Raw genomic sequence first — 22,177 nt, forward strand, 5'->3', positions numbered from 1 at the left:
TGCAAGGGAGGAAGATTACTCACAACTGTGTGATTTGAGCTGGTTGTTGGAGCTGGCATTTGTAACTAATATGATAGTTAAACTAAATGAGTTAAACAAAGATCTTCGAGGAAAAGACCAAACCATCATGGACTCGTATGTCTTTTATATATAAAACAGTACACTTCACCTTTTGATAGCACAGTTACAGAAACTAATACTATTTTGGCTACGATATATGATGTGCAGGTATACATTGGTACTTGTCTGGTCATTCTTGACTTCCATATCACGTCACTTACTAAATTGCTGTGTATGATTTTGTGATCTATGTCTGTATTTTAGTGTACACTCATGTGAAAAAGTACTAACAAGCTGTCTCAAATTCGCTGAAATACAAATATAGATCTCAAAACCATAGACAGCAATTTAGTAAGTGACAGTATCTGGATCAACAAACATCAATGGAACAAGAAGCTGCAAAGAAGTATACATGCAACCTGACAGCACTGAAGACAGTTTCAAAACTGGTTTTCAGATTTCAAGGCGATGTAACCTCTTCTGTCTTTGGTAGTTACTTTCCAAAAGTGGATGTGGAAGATATTTCAAGTAAAATGAGTACTCCATCCTCTTGTGGTGAAACTGAACTTAGGAAATAATTTGAATTCAAAATGGTCATTCCTTAGAATACAGTGAAGGTAACTTGGTAATTAGTGAGTGTAAAAACCTTCCCCAACAATGTAAGAGTGGCATGCTATGTTTTATCATTTTTTGTATCAAGTTACCCACGTGAGGAAGCAATTTCAACAATGAACATAGTGAAATCTGAGTGAAAATAAAGCAACTGGTCCTAATTTTTCAGACTGTGTAAGGTTGGCTGTGATAAATTATTCATAGATTATAATAAATTTGCCAGTGATATGCAAAGCCAAGTATCTCACTAAACTTCGTCAGCATTTATGATGGTGTGTATTTTAATTCTTTTCACTTGCATAATACCTCGAAAAATTAATAGTAAGCCTACAACTCTACATCCAGAGAAATTGCCGTATGTATCTTGTGTAGGTAAAATGATTAATTTTGGGTGTGTTGTTGTTTTACACTTAAACCTTTACAATGCCACTGGTATCTTCATTTTACTAAACTAAAATACTACAAATTAACTTCATTTTAGTTCAACTATAACCAACTGACAAGCTTAATTTACCATTGACATATGACTCATCTATGCATAGTTTTGTAGACTAGAAGTCTGTGTTGGTTTGAAATAAACATACCATGAGTTTGGTACCTCACAGTCATAATCTGTTAGTTTTTTTGTTTCCTTACAAATTGCTCTACATTTGCATTGCTTTTATTATTTATGATGATTCTTCACTCAAGTGTAGTTGTCAAAAGTTTGCAAATGAACTACCCGGGAGTACTGTACTGTCTTATTGTATTATATTCTGTTTTATACCTCATTTTCAGGTTGAAGATCCATACGACAGACAGAAATGGACCGCATGTCATGGTAAGCTTAAATTTTTATTTTAGTAAACTGAGGTGCCGATACACATTATTTACAGTGTTACTATTCATCTCATTGTGTAAAACATTTTCTCTCTCTTTCGTCCTCTGTTGCTATTCCTGCATAGGTAATAAAATAAAAAGGCAGCACAATTGACTTGAGAGGAAATTGAAACATGGTTCTCACAATTAAAAGAAAGCTATGGTTAATACAAATTAATTCATTGAGCAGACTACAAAATACAAAAATAAGTGCAGATGCACAGATTTGATTTTCCACTCACAAGGAAGCAGACCTAACATGGTACCAAAATAAATGTAGTCATTACAGACTTAGAAAATATCTTGTAAGATGCTTCAAACTAGAATTACTACACAATATGTGTACTGAGATAGCCATATAATTTACAGTTGCATCTTAAAAGTACCACAACTACATTTAGTGTGGTTCAAACACAAGTTACTCTCACTATAGACACATCAGTGGATGTAGGAACTAGGAACCAGCAACACAAGCCTATAGCTTCATGCCAAATGGCCTCATGGAATTTGGACAGTTTTGGCTAGGTACACATTTGAAAAATCCAGGGTTCCTGAACTACGGAATAGTCAATGCTGCCATTTGCCTTTGACCACCAAAACTTTAGACATGCTTTTGCAACCAGTATGTGTCATACTGGTAGAATGTCACAGGGAATGAAGATACTAGCTTGTTCACTGATACAAACATAAATTAAAAAGAAACTCATTCGCAAAGATCTACAATCTGCCTATGTGGTGAATACTTTTTGCACTGACTCAGTCATTAGGAGGTATTCTCTGGGGTATCACCCATACCTGAGTTGTTTTAGGTTTATGCAGATGACCCGTGTTCTCTCCGAATCAACCGTTACATGTAACTGTTCATACATTGCCGTTTGTGGACACCGCAACACCAAGAAGAAAACTCATGAATTCAGTTAATTTAATGCCACAGGTTAGGTACATGACAAGTAACAAATGATTACCTTTTCAGATATGTACATGTCCTTTGAGCCCTACTATTCAGTACGTCGTGTGGCCACGATGTGCTGCAATTAAAGTTGCTATATGCCATGGCATTGAATCAATAAGGTTCTGAGTACGTTCCTGAGGAATTTCCCTCCACGCAGATTGTATCCGAGCCCACAAATCCGTGACACCAGTTACTATAGGACCGTGACGCACCAGGTGCCGACCAACCATATCCCAGACATAATGATCGAAGCAGACAAAATTGAATTAAAACTTGTGCTGCGGCCGGGACTCGAACCCGGGTCTTCTTCCTTGTTAGGCAGAAATGCTAACCATTACACCACCGCAGTACGATGGTCAACATTGCTGCACTGCTGTTGAAATTGCTTGTTAATATTTTATAAAATTTCAGACTTCATTTACTTATTTTAAAGTTTATTTGTGTTAATATTTGCCATAAAAGTAACTTATTAGTGGATTTTCATTAATCTCAGTCTTTCTTCCTGTGTTATTGACTCAGGTGGTCTATTATTCGTGAGCGTGCTTGCGTCGTGAGCGTGCTTGCGTCGTGAGCGTGCTTGCGTCGTGAGCGTGCTTGGGCCGTGAGCGTGCTTGGGTCGTGAGCGTGCTTGGGTCGTGAGCGTGCTTGGGTCGTGAGCGTGCTTGGGTCGTGAGCGTGCTTGCGTCGTTTGTCTAAGCCTCGCGCCTCAATAGTGTGTTTACATTTTGCAGCGTGCACTGACAAACTTATTTGTGCTCTGTAATACAGATACTAAATTTAATAGTTTCATGCTGTTAGTGGTGAAATAATGACTTAATAAACTTTTGTAATCATTAGCTTGCTGTGTTTTTTAGAGTTTTCTGTGCATCTAAGTTGTTTAGTAAATTTCATGCTTTAGTTTTTGACTGACATTATTAGTGTTTCTAGTGAAATATTTCAGTAAAATTTTGATTCAGTGTTTTAACTTCGCTTAGTGTTCCCCCATTTGAATTTTTTGGTTTTAGCTAATAATTTTGTGAAATTTTGTTGGTATTGGTATTAGCTGTGGTGTAGTGATATTAATACTAGTAGTTGCTTTCTTAATACGCAGAGAATTTCGAGACCACTATTGTTAGTTCTACTGGAGTAACTGAACTTTGGTAACATAGACGTATAGTTTTTTCAGTAACTGTAAAATTTTACCATGAGAGAAGTGTGGGCTCTGTCGTAGGTTTGTGAGTAGTGGGTTACAGTGTGGGATTTGTTCAAAGTATTTTCATTGGGGGGAATGCAGTGGGGATGCCAGTGGTCATTTTAGTGAGATCCTCTCCTGGGAATGCAGAATCTATAGTAGAAATAAGTTGATAGAGGAGGAGGAGCATAAGATCTGTGCCCTTCAGGAGCATAAGGTCTGTGCCCTTCAGGTGCAGTTACAATGTGCAAAGAAGGAAATAGATAGGTTGAGGAGGGTGAAGGGTGGTGGGGAATGGGAACTGGCAGTTGGCAAGATGGCAGCTAGGAAGAGGAGGTATTCAGACAGTTTTACTTTGTGTACATGCAGTAGACATGACCAACTGTCAGAGTTGAGTGGAGAGGAGCCTCGTGTAGCTGTAGATGTAGGGAACATGCGGCAGTCCTCAGCAATTAGGAGGCCTAGGTTAGTCTGCGAAGTCTAGCAGAAAGGAGGAGGTTCTGCTGCTAGGTAGTTCTCACAGTAGAGGTGTGGGCCAGCAGTTGCAGGAAGTGTTGGGGAGTGAGTAACAGGTCACCAGCATTGTGAAGCCTGGTGCAGGGTGGCTCAGGTGACTGACAGCATAGGGGAGTTACGTAAGAATTTTACGAAGGAGAATCAGCTAGTGATAGTGGGTGGAGCAGGGAACAGTCTTGATAGGGATGGGGAATATGATGTAGGTGGTGACCTGGTAATGATAGCTACTCAAGCTGGTAGCACTGATGTGCACTTCGTGCAACTGTTTCAGCACCATGATCAACCTCATCTTAATGCGGCTGTTAGGTGCGTTAACGTGGGGCTGGGGAGGGTGCTGATGGCAGAGGGCATGGGTCACATCTCAGTGGTGCCAGTTGGGTCTATCAGTAGATTGGGTTTCACTAGGCATGGCTTGCACCTCAATAGGTATGGGAAGGGGATGCTGGCTAAGCTTATAGGTGACAGTGTAGTGGGTGGTGGTGGTGGTGGTGGTGGTGGGGTGGTGGTGGTGGTGGTGGTGGTGGTGTCGTCGTCAGTCATAGAAAAATTCCTGTAGTAGTTGGTGTTAGAGGTGCACCTAGTGAACTGCCTATAGATGTTGACTCTGAAATTATTGGTATGTCGGAGCACCACTTAAATAATTTGACAACTCAAAGGCTTCCTTTACTAGACTATGGATTAGCTGGCTGTTTCCCAAGGAGTTCCTTGTGGGTTGGGGGAGTGGCTCTGTACATAAAAAAACAGTGTTTCATTTGAGTCCATAGACATATCACGACTCTGCACTGAACAGATATTTGAATGTTGTGCAGCTGTAGTTGAATTTAGTGAAACTAAACTTCTAATGGTTGTTGTTTATAGGTCCCCTAACTCTGACTTCAGAGCATTTCTGCTAAATCTAGAGAAGCTTCTTGATTCACTTTGCAGGAAGTACCAGAAATTAGTTACATGTGGTGACTTCAATATAAATTTTGTACATGATGGTGCAAGAAAAATGTTGGTAGACCTCCTAAATTCATACGATCTGATGAAAACTGTGTGTTGTTTTTTTTTTTCAACTAGGGTGCAGGGGATCAGTAACACAGCCATAGACAATATTTTTATTCATTCTTCATTACTAGATGGGCATTCTGTCAGTAAAAGCGTGAATGGCCTTTCAGACCATGATGCACAAATTTTAACACTAAAAGGCTTTTGTACTCAAACCAATGTCATATTTAATTACAAACTATGTAGGAAAGTTAATCCAACAGCAATAGATAGTTTTTTAAACCTTGACAAGGAACAAGAGTGGCAGGATGTTTAGTGCCGATAACATAGATGATAAATACAATGCTTTCCTTAACATATTCCTCATGCTCTTCAAGTGTTGCTTTCCATTAGAACATTCTAAACGGGGTACTAGCAGTAATGGGCAGCCCGGGTGGCTGACTAGTGAGATAAGGATATCATGCAGAACAAAGCGGGAATTATATCAAAATGTTTGAAGTAGTCGCAATCAAGCCACAGTAGCCCATTACAAACAGTATTGTAAGGTGCTTAAAAATTTTATCAGGAAGGCAAAGAGTATGTGGTATGCAAGTAGAATTCACAGGATAAAATTAAAACCATATGGTCAGTTGTGAAGGAAGCGTCTGGTCAGCAGCACAAGGTCAATGATATAAAGTCTGTTCGCAGTAAAAATATTTCTGTTACCGATAAATCAGATGTATGTACAATATTTAACTATCATTTTCTGAGCATGGCTGGTGAATTAAATAAAAATTTAGTTTCTACAGGAAATCATATAACTTTCTTGGTAAATGCCTTTCCGAGATTGATGTCTGAAATACTCCTCTGTGATACTGACAACGGGGAGATTGAGTCAATAATTAAATCACTGAAGACTAAGGACTCTCATGGATATGATGGATTGCCTAGCAGAATATTAAACTATTGCGCTGCACATGTTTGCCCTATATTTAGCCAAATTTGTAATTTTTCCTTTAGAAATGGTCAGTTTCCTGAGCGATTAAAGTACTCAGTAGTAATGCCTCTTTTTAAAAAGGGAGAAAGGGATAATGTAGATAATTTTGGATCTGTTTCTATGCCATTAGTGTTTGCTAAAGTTATTGGAAAGGCTGTGTATGTAAGGATAATTGATCATTTTGTATCACACGACTTGCTATCAAATGTACAGTTGGGCTTTAGAAGTCATTTAACAACTGAAAATGCTGTATTCTCTTTTCTCTGTGAGGTACTGAATGGGTTAAACAAAAGGTTTCGAACACTTGGCATATTTTTTTGACTTAACTAAGGCATTTGATTGTGTTGATCACAAAATATTGCTCGAGAAGTTGGACCATTACGGAATACGGGGAGTAGCTCACAATTGGTTCACCTCTTACTTTAGCAACAGGCAGAAAAATGTCATTATTCACAATGTTGATAATGGCTGTGATGTGGTATTTGAGTGGGGGTACTGTCAAGTGGGGGGTGCCCTGGGGATCAGTATTGGGGCCGCTCCTGTTACTTATTTATATAAATGATATGCCATCTAGTATTATGGGTAACTCTAAAATATTTCTGTTTGCTGATGGCGCTAGCTTGGTAGTAAAGGACGTTGTGTGCAACATTGACTCAGTTTCAAATAGGACAGTACATGACCTCAGTTTATGGCTTGTAGAAAATAAACTAACGCTAAATCACAGTGGGACTCAGTTTTTACAGTTTCTACCACACAGTTCAACAAAACCTGACATTTTAATTTCACAGAATGAACATACAATTAGTGAAACTGAACAGTTCAAATTTCTAGGTGTTCAGGTAGATAGTAAGCTGTCATGGAAATCCCACATTCAGGATCTTGTTCAAAGACTTAATACTGCAATTTTTACTATTTGAACGGTATCAAAAGTGAGTGATACTTTGACGTGAAAATTAGTCTACTTTGCTTATTTTCATTCGCTTATGTGTTATGGTATTATATTTTGGGGTAACTCCTCCCATTCTAAAAGGGTATTTTTGGCTCAGAAACGGGCGGTTTGGGCAATAAGTGGTGTAAGTTCATGAACCTCTTGTCGACCTCTGTTCATGAGTCTGGGTATTTTGACATTGTCCTCTCAATATGTATATTCTTTATTGTCGTTTCTTGTTACCAATGTTAGTTTATTCCCAAGAATAAGCAGCTTTCACTCGGTTAATACTCGTCAGAAATCAAACCTGCATTTGGATCGGACTTCCTTAACTCTTGTGCAAAAAGGTGTGCAGTATACTGCTGCATCCATTTTCAATATTAAGCTGCCACTCAAATTCAAAAATCTTGGCAGTAATCCAAGCACTTTCAAATTGAAACTGAAGAGTTTCCTCATGGGTCATTCCTTCTATTCTGTCGAGGAGTTCCTTGAAAAATTAAGCTGATTTTTATCGTATTGCTGATAGCGTTTACTTAAACCTATGGACTGTCTTTTTTAAGGTTCATGAACATTTATTTTTATCTGTTATTACTTCTATGTTGTAATTTCATGTACTGACACGTTCCATCACCTTGGATATTTGCTCCTCAATTTGGTCCTATGGAGCTTGACAAGTAAATAAAAATAAAAAATGAATTTGCTGCATGAACTACCTAAGCTTTGTGCCCTCCCAAACACAAACTTCAATACAATTGAGCAAGCGCCCCCCACCCCCCAATGCAGGGGCATCAGTCCCCTCCACCCTGCTGTAGAAGCAAAAGCCGCCTTCTGCTCCTCTCGTGCAGAAGGGGTCCCTTGTTGCCCTCTCTTCCTAGGTCTCCACTAATGCCACAGGGGACACACGCCAGTGTCTCAAGGAGCCAAAAGCTGCTGAACAAAGAGCTTCACAGTCTTCCTCCGTGCCTGAAGCTGCTTTGGAGAATTCTTCCCAGCAAGCCCCTAAAGTGGAGAAAGAGAGCAAGTAAACTAAGTAGCAGTCCGCTAAGAAATAGGACCCTCTGGTGGCACCACCACCACCACCACCACCACCACCACCACCACCACCATCTATCAATTCTGCATCTGAGGATGCAGTGGAGATCTTTAGTGTCACCTGCGGACCTGGATCTCACTGATGCCTCGTCCACCATGGCAATGGCTACATATACTCAATTGGTGCCAGCAGGTGGATAAAGTGCACTGAAGGTCAAATAAAGCATTTCATAATGAAGATCAGTTGCAAGCCAGAGATGGGTCTGTTATGTTTTGGGGGTCTTTCTCTTATTGTGAATTGGAGCCACTCACTGAGGTGAACCAGTATGTTTAAGTAAACATAGTGAATGACCAGATGTTACATTTCAGTCAACATCTGAATGATGATTGTGCTATTGAGATCCCTACTTTTCAAGACAACAGCGAGGTTCGTAGAGATGGGAGACTATGTGACTGGTTTTCTGAACACTTCCCCACCCTATTACATTTCGATTGGTGTGCAAAATCACCTGATGCAAACGCCATTCAAAGTTAAAATAGAACTTTGAAATGCAGGATGTGGGGATAGGTGGTGTTCATTATTGCTGTACTCTGTTATCCACTTCAGCAGGTCGCTCTGCTGTTTGTGTAGTAAATAAATCCATACTGGGATCAAAAACCACATTTAAATTATGCTTACCTTATTTTTCCTGCCTGTACCAAAAGCAAGGCTGAGGTCTGAACTCGGATAACACAGCAATAAAATTGACAAGTTACACACAGACATGAATTCCATTCATGATAAGATACAAGAGAGAGAGAGAGAGAGAGAGAGAGAGAGAGAGAGAGAGAGAGAGAGAGAGCAAAATATACAGTTAAATTTCTTGGACATAACATAAAGATTCAAAACAACCAACACACATTTAACATGTACCAAAAATTGAAAACAACATTCAAAGTCATACATGAGACATCACAACACACCATTTCTCAAAAGCAAGCAGCACTTAAGATACATCCTCCACAGACTAAACACAGTACCATTGGATACAATGAATACCGTAACACAAATAGCCACCAACAATGGATACAAAGAGAACGAAGGAACAAAGCTGAACAAGAAAATGAAGAAAAAGAAAAGAGCAAACGCTCAGCTATCACACACAAAATACCAAAATAGGAACAGCACAAAATGTGAAAGAAACAGAAAATAAAAGGTGGTACACAATAACGTACAATCACAAATACACACACAGAATATCCAATATTTTCAAAAACACAAGACATAAAAAGAATCTTTTGTCATTTGCTGAACAGCTAACTCTGTTTCACGTACACGAAGCTCATCCAGTTCCCACAGTCCTTTAGCTGTGTTTCGTCCAAATTTTACCCCCTAACTTCTCCAGAACCGTATGTCATTCATAGTTCCCACCATTAAAAGTTATTACAGCATCAGTCACTGCTAACTTTAGAGTCATAAGGCCAACAAGTACATTTTTAGGCACACGGCACCACACATTATTATTGAAGGTCTCATTCATATTCTGGGTCTTACCATGTAAACACTTCTTTAGTAGCTCAGGATTTGCCAAATCTCTGTAAACAGGTTGGATTGCCTCAATTACTGCCAAAGGAAGAGAATGTTTGTGTACATTCATGCAGGGTGCCAGAAAATTCAGCTGGCCTATATTTACCAAGTGTTTGGTGGAGGTGGACACAAAGCATGACATGGCTTTTCAGTGGTTGATATTCGATGAAAGAAAGTGCTCCACATGGCTCTTTTTATCTTCTCTAAATTGTCACAGTTATCTCTAATGGCCTTCCCATAATATTCCTGTAATTCATCAATTACTTTGTCCATTACTCTTCCAGCACATTTTATTGTCTTGCCATCAGAGTTTTGTGTTACCCAGCTTGTTTTTAGGTTATGCAGACGTGTTCCCATTCTTTTCTTGGTATGCCCTACACACTCAAATTATTGTATAGGAACATTGTATGGCTTACTGTTTTCTACTGCAATGAAAGCCTTGCTGTCTCCACCACCTAAGTAATTCACATATCTGACCCCTCTCTCCTGTGAACGCTGGAAAATGTTAACTGCTCCTTTTACCTCCATTCCTTCATTTGTGCCATCATAATTTTTTGTACACAGCTGCTTATGAAGTAATTTGTTCTTCTGGTTCACTGTACAACCCTGGCAGTACTTACTGAGAACTTCAAAATCCAAAACTTTTCCAGTGTCAATACTTATTGCAGATGTAAAACCATTTTTAGAACTGAACCCACACTTTTGCCAGGATCTTTCCAAAGCAATGCTGATGTCTGTGTTACCCTAATTTTTTCAACAGCTTCTGATGTAGCAGCAACCATTGAATCTTCAGCTACAGCATTTAGTGTCTCCAGTTGCTGTTACATATTTCATATACCTAGAAGGTGGTTTTGGCAAATTCAACACAGTGCTGAGAACATTACCAGCCTTTGCACCTTTCCTAGTGCATCTAAGGCCATAGAACAGTCTCACATTAGTTTCATACAATTCATTACCTGAACGCTGTGATAAAGTATGAAATGCTTTTTTGTTTTTGCACTTCCGACATTTAATAATTAATTTACACGCAACGCCTATTCTAGCTCCAATATCCTCATAAAGTTTAAGTTCACCACCACAAAGACAGCAAGAGACAGTTTGAGAAATGACTTGTGCAAGAATTTGCAGATCAATAATGACATTGTTCATAATATCATTACTTTTACCACTGTCACCCGTTTCTAAAGTAACTTTCCTTTTCAATGCACAAGGGGGCGTGGTCACTTCAGAAACATTATCGTGGTTTCCTTCACTGCTAGCACACATGTTTTCAAGTACTTCAGAAGAAAATGCAGATCTCACGTATCTGTTACAAGCAAATTTGCATTTCTTGAAGTTACTTTTACACTTACGTCATTTTATTTATGTATAAAAAGCAATGGAAGTTAGCTTACTACAGAAATAGCTGATAATCACACTACTTTTAATGAAAACTAGTATCAGAAACGAAGGACTGATTTGTTTATTCGTAATACCAACTTCTGAGACGTTGCAGTAGGCACAAAGCAAAGCAATTCACAGCCTTCTAGACTGTGTAGTTAGCAAGATATGACTGCTCAACTGTTGCAGTATATGCGTAGCCGTGAAATTTGACAGTCGTAGACGTAGACATTCAAAATATTATTTGAAGGTTTCACAATTGTCTGATTTTAATGTATTGTATGCCAAAATGTTCAAGAAAATCCAGAGTACATTATGGAGCGGAAATCAGAAAATATCAAATTTCAACAAATTTCACGTACAATGTCCCCTTAACTGTAGTTCATGATTTTCAAGTATGCAAAATCCAATGCTAAACTGCAAGATAACTACAACTACAACTTCAAATTCAAAAATGACAGTTGATACATACACTGATAGCGTTGCGCTGCGTTCACCTGGTCTGTGCCCAGAAACAACTCATAATTGATCAGTCCAGTGTGACAAAGCACACACTCTTTAAACTAATTGATTGCATAATATAACATTAAATATACACATATAACCACAGGCTCCACTTAACACTATCGCCCTTCCCAGAACACTGACTTTGTTCAGTTTGCGAAACCACGAGGAACTGAGGTGCAGCTGGGAGGGTCTTTGATTTGGTAGCCTCATTCGGTTGACGTTTGGTAGACATAGATTGAGGAGGAGATGTTCGGCTCATTGCAAGAATATCCCCCATGATTGCCAGTGTCTCCGATGACAGAGATTATGATTAAGATTTTGAGTAATCATGTTTATTGCCATTTTTGTGCCTATTTCAGGTTCATACTTTTTACATTTGACCTATTTGTGATTTCTTAAATCATAATCTTTGCAGAAAGTGTAAGAAAATGGTGAGAAATTGTATTCTGTGCACTAAATGTGACACAGTATTTCACTTTTGATTGGTAACGTTGATCCCTCATTAAAAGAAGATAGGAAATGCACAAAAGATAGAAAATTTGAGTCTTGCAAGCATAAATCAGTAATGAACAGGGACAAGGCCCAGTGTGAATGAACTGAATCTAACAACAGTGATAGGGAATGAACTCATTCGACCCACATAAACAATTCTAGTCAAATTACTATTTTTGTGCAAATAGACCACACCAATCTGGCTGGAAAACTGTTTGAAAAGGTGGTGATAAAAAAAATTGTTTCCGTGAAAAACAAAATGAAAACTCACATACTAAATAACTCATTTGTTGTCAAATTTACTTGAAGCACAAGAATCTCACAGAGTATGCAATTTAGTTAGTAACCATTATAAGCCTGATCTGTGCAATACCAAGAAAACGTATACATGTATGTATGCAAGTAGCAGTGGAAAAAATATTTTTTTAGTGATGAGCGAAAACTATCTCCAGAAAGTTAAAACTACAATTAAGCCAAATGCTTATTGTCATGGTGTGGCAGCAAGAAACTCTTAGGTTGAGCAATCTGGGATACTGATGTCTAACAGTGTTCTTGGCAGGCCCAAATGATGTGGGTGCAAATAAAATGAGAAATATGCAGCACCCTCGTAGTGAAACATTGCTTTGTTTAATAAACACTAATGTTAAAGTTTACTCAGATCCTCACTGGCATGATCTGCCTAGGTGATCCTGTGTGTGTGTGTGTGTGTGTGTGTGTGTGTGTGTGTGTGTGTGTGTGTGTAAATAAGTAAAGCAAATGAAGCCACATTTAATATTTGTAAGAAACATACAAATGTATTATTTGTGGACATGAGTAGTTAGGAAGTAGATTCTATACAACACATGGACTTTTTATGGACAGACATGTCAAAAAAGTAAGTAAGTGAAAGAACTCTGGAATTTTCTAAAGAAACCAAAGTAGCATTAGATTTTCACACTATTCTGAGTATGAGTAGTTCTACATCACTTCCATATGGTGAAATGAAAGCAGGTTTAAAGTACCAGTGAAACATGAGTTGCTAACCAAGCCTAGTCTATGTAAGGCTTGGTCACTGTTTAATGACCATGACCAGAACTATACTAAAAAACAAGACTTCTTGGGCTAACTGTTAGGACTGACTATGCCCATAAAAATATGACCCTAATCCACTCATACATACATTCACTTAGAAAAAGACTCCCTGAGTTGGAGATATTCTTAAAAAATTATGTTGTGAACTACTGAGTCTGAATGAACACCATTTTAAGAAAGAGGACTGTAACTTATATATTTCAGCTGGCTACACGAGCCTAACTGGTTAGTATAGATCACAGAAGCTGAAGGGTGGCTGTGTAGCAATGTTAGTTCAAGAACAAGTGTCCCTGAAAGTCAAAGTAACAGACAGTAAATTTTACTGCAGAAGGAAAATTGGAAGCCACAGCCACCCAGTTCCCTGACTACAGAGTGACTATAATGTCTGTATACTGTCAGCCAAACACAGACTTTAACTCTTGTGGAGTGAATGGAAAATATATTACTTTCGTAATTTAAATGTAAGATATATAGAATTGAATTGGCGATATTAATTACATGTAATAGTGAAAAATCCTAGGACTACACACTCAAAGCTCACAGACTTTCACTGCCTCAGTGATAAACCTGCCAGACAAAATTCTTACCTACATAATGTCATTTCATATACAGGGTGATTCAGCTGCCCCTACCGTTGCCATTTTGTGCAACCCCCACATAACAGGACAATGCTGTTGGCCAGTTTGTTTTGGGGATGTGAAGCACAATGCCAAAATACCACAGTATAACTGATAAAATACATGAAGACTTCTTAGAGCTGCTGTACAACTTTTGCTTATGAAACAACTTCAGCACATTAACCTGGCGAGTCATCCCCCCAGGGGGCTCACCACTCTTCGGCGAGTTCGTGCTTGGCTACCACAGGGCCCCAGCCCTTGCAGCATCTTTTCCTTTCCGTACTGAATGTCTGTCCTCTTGCTATTCTTTTTCCCTTCCCTTGGGGAATATATCTGTGATGTTTTTGGGAATGTGTTCTGCATTTTCAGTAGCCTGATATCAGAACAGTCCCTCCACTGTTTTTTGGTCTTTTTTCCTTCTTCGTTCCCCTTCTGGTATCCTTCCTCCACTTCGGCATTTGAGGTTCCTCTTTTTCGTCTTCCTCCCTGTGTGCTTCTGAAGGGCAGCCCACGCATCTGACATGTAACAGGTGACTGGGTAACATGTAATTCCCAGCCCCGGGTCGACAGGTAGAGTTTGCACGTATCCCCTGGTACAGGCCAGACTCAGGGAGGGGTGATCGCCTGAGCTGTTACCTCCCAAAATTGCCAGTTGGTCCCTCTGAGAGGGTCCTCAGTTAGAAAGAGCGCACTATCGGAGATGCTGGCAGTTGTGGGGGATATTCTTGCAATGAGCCAAACATCTCCTTCTCAGTCTACATCTACTAAATGTAAATGGAATGAGGCTAATGATTCAAAGACCCTCCCTGCTGCATCTCGGTTCCTCGTCATTTCGTACACTGAAGACAGTCTGTCTTTTGCTATGACTGTGGCCGTGTTTTTCAATTTAGAGAAAGCCTATGATCCATGCTAGAGTACTGGTATCCTCCACACTCTCTACAAATTGGACATCTGAGGCTGCACATCCCATTTCCTTCTGGAACTTTCGAAAGTCTGAGTATTCAGGGTACATGTGAGTTCTGCCGTGTCGGGCACCTTTGTCCAGGGAAACAGTGTGCCCCAGGGTTCCATCCTGAATGTTGTCGTCTTTTCTGTCGTCATTAACCCTATTGTGGTCTGTCTTCTACCGGGCATCTTCGGCTCCCTTTTCACTGACAATTTTGCCATCTGTTGCAGTTCTCTGTTGACTTGTCTCGTTGAGCAGCATCTGCAGTGTTGTCTCATTCATTTTTACTCATGTAGCATCGACAGTGGTTTTCACTTCACCACTGACAAAACCGTTTGCATGAATTTCTCGTGGTACAATGGGTTTCTTCAACTGTCTCTACATCGTGGGCCTATTGCTCTTCTGTTCATTGGAACTACAAAATTCCTTGGGCTCATGCGCAACAGGAAACTTTCTTGGTCGTCCTATGTCTCTTCAACTGGCTGCCCACTGTACATGATCCTTTACTGTCCTACGTGTCCTCAGCGGTACTTCATGGGGAGTGGATCAGACCACCCTCCTCCATTTGTAACGGTCCCTTGTCCATTTGAAACTAGACTGTATGTTTCGTTCATGCATCTGCAAGTCTACACCATCTCAATATATAATCCATCATTGTGGCACAACAGTGGTGCCTTTTACATTAGCCCGGTTGAGAGTCTGAATACAGAAGCTACCAAACTATCAATGTCATACCGCCGTGATTTTTTTCCTCAGCAGATACGCATGCCGTTTGTCTGTCGTACATGGCAACCCATCCTGTGCCGCCTCCTTTGTTGACTCCTTTGATCACAAGTATGCGGCATGTCCTTCTTCTTTGTTACCTCCTGAAGTTCGATTTCGGCTATTGCTCCAGCAGCTTAACCTGATGCTACGTGCCACTTTCCCAGTGGGTGTGAACCCTTCATCATCTTGGCTTCATGCAGCAGCCCGTGTTCACATTGACTTCATTTGCTGCCTAAGGACACTACTCCAGACTCGCTCTATTGTTGTAAGAGTCTCAACCTTGGCACAGAACTTCGCGATAGTACCTTCGTGTACACTGATGGCTCTCGGACTGACCATGGTGTCAGGTGTGCCTTCGTCATTGGCACCGGTGATTTTTCAGTATCGGCTTCCACACCACTGCTTATTATTTACAGTGGAGCTCTTTGCCCTCTGTCAGACCACGCGGTACATCTGGCAACACAGGCTTTGCAATTGTGTCATTTGCTGCGACTCTCTCAGTGCCCTTCAGAATCTGTTTTGTGCTGTACATTGTCCACCATGTAATGAAATGGGTCCAAGAAAGCTTTCACTCTTGATGGAGCCACTGTGATATTTACGTGGGTCCCTGTTCACATCGGTCTGATGCGCGGCGAGGCCGCTGACAATGCTGCCAAGGCTGCAGTCCTCATACCTTGGCCCGCTAGTTCTTCCATTCCTTCCGAAGATCTCTGTGTTGCCATCTGTCAGCAGGTAGTGTTGCTTTGGTTCACCATTGGTCTTTCCTCCATGGGAACAAGCTCTGGGAAATTAACCTCTCCCAGTGGCTTGGCTGACCTCCTCTCGGCCCTAGATCATTTTAACTAGGTTGTGTATTGGGCACTGTCTTTTTAGCCAACGCCATATGTTAAGTGGTGAACGCCCCCCCCCCCCCCCCCCCCCCCCCCTTTGTACTCACTGTCCTCAACCTTTGACAGTTCGCCATTTCCTGATGGAATGCCCTTTTTTTATCCACCTACTTTCTAATTTATGTTTGCCATCTGAGTTACTGGCCATTTTAGTGAACAGTGCGTGGCCCGCTGACACTCTTTTTACTTTTTATACATCTTTTTAATATGGCAAAGAACATTTAGTCCTTAGTTCAGGACCTCCAGTGTCTGTATGGCGTATTTTAGGGCCCTTTCTCAAATATAAAGTCCTAGTTTTTAGCTGTCTTTCCTTCCGTCGATTGGCCTTACCATGTAGTCACTTTTAACTCCTTTTTCGTCTTCATGTTATGCGGTTCTGTCATGGTCGTGTATGACCTTAGTTGTTTTAGTGCCCTAAAACAGAACAAGTCAAACAGTGAGTCATATATCAATCTATTTTTTAGGTTATATACCCTAAAGTTGTTGTTGTCCACACTTCCCATTTTGATATCTCCTGCTAACTTTGTTGTCTCATATGGTGAAACACACTCTATAAGACAGCGTTTCTGAACCATTTACGAAAGATTTAGTACTAGAAACAGAATGAAATTCGAGAGACCTCCAAAACCAGTATGACTGCGCCACTAATTACACAACAAAAGACTGGAGAGACTTGCATAAATATGACAGAAGTAAAGTAAATCTTGGTCCAAAAATACCTCACTTGTTATTTTTACAGTGTGATTCCATTTGTTGAGTTGGAGGGAGCTTACATCCATTATGTGGCTGTCACCTGTATGGATGCTGTTCCTGACATGGATGTAGTGCAGGTTGCATAAAACATCAGTAGGGGCAACTGAATCACCCCGTATATGTAGACATGAGACTCGCTTGAAGATCTTTAAGTCATTGCTATCTGACCATGATTATCTACTCCTAAAGCTGTTTAAAGCTGGAAATATTCACAGACAAGTAGCTGAATCCAGAGCAATGAGACTACTGTGTGATCTACACATAACAAATCTTAGAAATGGTCTGTGGGGTACCGACTGGAGCTCCATTCTCAACAGGTATCATTCTCTTTTGAAGCATAGGAAAATTTCTTACAGATTATTGTAGGCACCTTTTGTAAATGCTGTCATACTTCAAATATTAAAACAACATGTTAAAAGAAATATACGAGAGGACAAATAACTAATTGGTACACTCATTTGCATAAACCAAAATACTGCTGAAGTCGTACTAGTACATGTATTGTAGCAATAGTACATACAGGCTTGTCTGTGAAACTGAAGCTATATTACCGAAAGGGAAGAAGTAAAAATAAAAAACCGTACAATGGTAACTACAGAGATCATTCAAGCAAAAACTGTCAAGACCACATGAAAGATGATAAAAGCAGAATCTGGGATCTCTGCAGAAAAAACTACCTACTCCTGTTAGCCCAGATCAACTTAACATCAGCTTTTGTCAGTTCGTGGAAAGACACTGTACATAATGATGAGCCTTTACCCAGTAATGACAATGAACCAGAGACAGTGGTCAATAAAAACAATGAGTCAGTCTTAGTTACCTCGCTGGGTGCAGAATCTTAAGCCAACTACCACATTAATAGTGAGTTTTAATGTAAATCTGTCTCCCTTCAGGATATAGTAGATGTAGTAGCAAAACTCAGTAACTGAAAAATTGAAGACTGGACCTCTCCAACTTAATTACATAGTTGTTTGAGGAAAGTGCCTTTCCTGACTTTAAAGTTAACTATAATTATACCTGTGCATAAAAAGAGAGGTAGGGAATCATCAGAAAATCATAGACCCATTGCCATGGTTCCAATATTATCTAAAGTTATTGAAGTGATAGTGAAAAAGTAGCTAAATGAATTCTTTAGGAACAATAGGCTCTTAAATCAGGCCCACTATAAATTTTATGAAGTACACTCCACAGTTAAAGCAGTGCAAGATATTGTTTTGTATGCCTTAAAGGGATTTGAACATAAGCTGTGTAAATGTGCCACGTTTGTTGATCTAACAAAGTCCTTCAACCTAATATTCCATAATATTCTTGTAAATAAACTTAAACAGTATGGGATAAGTTGTAGGAAATTAGCAAATCATACATCTCCAGTAGGAAGCAAGTGTTCCTTACAGATTCAAATAAGAAGTTCGTCTTTACTAACGTCATAAGAGGAGTGCCTCAGAGATAGGTGCTTGGACTCTCTCTCTCTCTCTCTCTCTCTCTCTCTCTCTCTCTCTCTCTCTCTCTCTCTCTCTCTGAAATAACTGTGTGGTAGGAGGCAGTTAAATGCTAATAAGTTCAGAAAGATTATAGAATCCTGGCTGAAAAGACTGAAAGAGAAGCTTTCTACCCTGTTCATGAATTCATAAATAGTGATTTAATTGATGTGGCTATGTAATTATAAACAAGTTTTTGCTGTTATTATCTATTAATATAACTATAAACATGCAGCTTCCATTCTTATTATTTTAAAGAGTGTGTGTAGAACAACTTTGTGTAGGGAGTGGAACTAAATTTAACATAGCTTAATTATAAAGTTGCGTACTGTACAATACAACCTGTATTTGAAAATGCGTAATATCTATATTCACGATGACAGGTATCATCCCTTTTCTGCTTGCTTCTGCTATTATGTATGTTAATGACGCTAATATGTTACTTTTGATCATTGGCCTTCAAACACTTCCAGAGCTAATGTGTCTGAGTCTTCACTTCTCCACAGTCCTGGCGATCTCTTTTGCAGTTTTGATTTTTTCTCTTTTTTCATATTCCCGTTCCTCTTCCTTCTTAACTGCCTTTATGTGACTCAGATTCTCCAGTTCCTCATCCTCTTCCCTTACTTGTATTGACTGCTCAATACCTGGATGTGCTAACTGATCGGAAGTATCTGCATAATCACTCTGTCCTCTATTTTTATCCTCACCTAGTTTTTCTTTTAAAAAACTTGTATTGAATTATTATTTTTTTGATATTTTGATCTCAAAAAAATTAGATTTTTTACTCTCTCTCTCATGCTTCAAATTCCTACCCTGCATTTTTAGGTCGTGAACCCTTCACTGTGTAGTCACCATGTCATGTCACAGCCTTCATTTGCAACACTTTTACTGGCCTTGTTGAATAATCTACCTTGTAAAAGTAAATCTGGCTCCACTGTTGCTACTTATGATATTCTCATTCATTTACTTCTGATTCATCATTACTAAAACTAAAAGGAAGTAGGACATTAGTTTCCTCATATTTTAAGCACACCACCACTGGCAGTCTTGCTGTAACAAGGATTATACTCCAACAACCATAGAAATGTTAAAAGTTCCATCTGTACGTTCACTGACTTCCAATGCCAACACATTTTAGCTGGGCCATTTTTTGCGGCAAATCTTTCAGTCCATGATTATTAACACCGCTGTTTTCTTACCTTTTGCTCTTTGTGGTCATTTGTGAGTTGTAATAAGATTAGATGCAGTGTTGTTTCATGTGAGTAAGATGATAGTCTCTGGTAGCAAATCATTTACCCAGAAGCACAGTAACAATTTGTTTTCCTGTAGCACTCAAAAGGCCATAATTTTGCAAGGCGTGCAGTCAATAAGTTTATATCATTCTATCCATCCATAATGGTATTACAGAGATGTTCCTTGCTTGTTATGCGAACTTCCCGGACACTTCTGTCCACTTCATACCAAACCATTTCAATGGAATTACAATCAGGGCTTTGGAATGGCCACACCACATCTTTCAGTGCCTTCTGCTTTCTACCACTAAGATGGTAGTGTTCCTGGTCCATACGCCCTTCTGTTTTCACAGTGTTGCCAACTCCATCTCCTGTAAAACACCTCCAAACCATAATAGAACCCCTACTGTGTTTAAGTGTTGCTGGGCCACCCTTTCTGCTTCAGATTGATGAACAAATGTCCTTGTAGTACCAAAAATCTTGAATTTAGTTTCATCTATGAATAACACTTTCTTCCACTCTTCATGTGTCCACTTACTATGTTTCCTAGACTATTCGAGTCTCTTCTTTTTACTTACATGTTTCAGAAGGGGTTTTTCTTGCTGCTATATGCCATTTCAAGCCAAGCCCGCATCAGTCAGTCTCCTTTTCACTGTTGCAATAGATATGTTTTTCTTGTTCATTTCTGCCAATTCTGCATAAGTGTGTGCTGCTGTTTTGAACCTGTTTCTCTTACTAGTAATTCTGATGAATTTATCATCACTTTTAGTTGTTTCATGAGGTCGTCTTGGTTGTGGTAGGTCGTTATTGCTACATGTTTTCTTCTGGTAGTGAAGGGTGTATTGCACTCCCCCTATAGCCATGCCCCATTGTTTCATAGATTGGAGCACAGATAAACCTGCTTTTCTGAGTGTCATTTGTTGATGACTCTCTCTGCTCCTGGAATGATAATAAGGACGTGCACACCGTCAGCTGTCACTAAGGAACTGAAGTGCAGTAATCGTTTCGTACATATTGTATCACTGCTTGAAGTACACTGCAGACATCACAACACTACGGGGAAAAACAGGGCAGTATGGAATATACCTTTGTTTGTCACACAGGTAAACAACCATATCAGTTTAGACAACTATTTTATATGTACATGACACACTCCTGAATAATATTACATGATCACCAATGTTGTACTATTCCTTTGCTTATTCAGCCATAGTCATAGTATTATATGGTACCTACGGGAATTTAGATGTCGGTTGGTAGGTTTATTGAAATTAATGAGTGGTAGTGTATATTTTGTTCCTTCATATATTTTGCCTTCCAGAGATGTTGTTCTTCCACATAGTTTATTTGTTATAACTTACTTTGCACACTGTGTTGTTCTGCAGTGGAAACAGGAGTGAGGAACAGATGGCATTCATGAAAAGAGAATTCAGATACTAATTAATTCTACATCTGATATCAAATGGCAAAAGTAATATGTAACTTTGTTGTTGTAGTTGCAGCATCAGTCGTTAACAGTAGCTTTGAATGTCGAAACATACACAAATACCACAGGTGTTCAATACAGTCAATCTTCAATACAATTACTATTCATAGATCATGAGCCCTGGCCACTATAAAAGTCTGTGTATGTTATTCAACTGGCAAACACACAAAATGGGGTCAGTGCATGGATGTTCGAACTTAAGTGCACCTGCCACTGGAGCTCCAGAGAGATGATGCTTGCATGTCATTGAGAGTGGCATAATCATTCGTCACACCACCATCGCACCACAATGGTGGCTGTAGGAAACATACCTGCATAACTGACAACAACCAGACAGCTGCCGATACTGCATTATCCATCCAGAAAGGGTGGACAGCAGAATTTTCTCAGTAAACATGTGGCTTATTGTCTTCGTATGACACAGACTTAACTTTGTGGCATAAGGACCTGCAGAAAACTGCCAATTATCAATAAAAAATCATATGCATGATGCACAAACTAAGATGGTTGGACTACTGCTAGTAAATTTCTCCACAATACTGACAAAGTTGTAGGCCTCCTCTAGACAACACCTTACACACACACACACACACACACACACACACACACACACACACACACACACACACACATACACATGACAGTAAGGAGCTGCATGTTATTTCAGAGTATGATATGATCCCACTCGTTTCCCAAGCACGCATCAAAATTATGGCACCATCCATAATTCGTTCATTCTCTATGCTTTGGACAGACTAAATGTCATGATTGTAAGGTCAGAAATCACACAAGATATAGACAGGCCTGTAACTGTGTCTGGAACTCATGGCATTTTTTAAATGCTTGCTGTACAGTATGATGTCCATGACTTACTGTTGTCTCTTGTGTGGGCAGTGGAACGATG

General features: G+C 39.5%; 2 protein-coding genes and 1 non-coding gene across 4 annotated transcripts in view; 2 read left to right on the forward strand and 1 right to left on the reverse strand.

The window, feature by feature from the left end:
* LOC124555011 (dnaJ homolog subfamily C member 21) overlaps positions 1–22,177 on the forward strand; it is a 238,674-nt gene that overhangs the window by 54,291 nt on the left and 162,206 nt on the right. The gene's annotated exons all lie outside the window — the stretch shown is intronic.
* The window catches only part of LOC124555012 (methyltransferase-like 26), a 63,157-nt gene that overhangs the window by 39,300 nt on the left and 1,680 nt on the right, over positions 1–22,177 (forward strand). For both annotated transcript variants that reach the window (XM_047128758.1, XM_047128757.1), the window contains exon 2: positions 1,450–1,492. In XM_047128758.1, coding sequence (XP_046984714.1) covers positions 1,476–1,492 — 17 coding nt within the window. In that variant the 5' untranslated portion in view covers positions 1,450–1,475. The remainder of the gene's footprint in view (positions 1–1,449; positions 1,493–22,177) is intronic.
* Positions 2,759–2,831, reverse strand: Trnav-aac. Its single transcript has one exon. It is a non-coding gene; the product is annotated as a tRNA-Val (tRNA).

The sequence above is a fragment of the Schistocerca americana genome, chromosome X, assembly GCF_021461395.2.
Source record: "Schistocerca americana isolate TAMUIC-IGC-003095 chromosome X, iqSchAmer2.1, whole genome shotgun sequence".
In the NCBI taxonomy this organism is placed as follows: domain Eukaryota; kingdom Metazoa; phylum Arthropoda; class Insecta; order Orthoptera; family Acrididae; genus Schistocerca; species Schistocerca americana.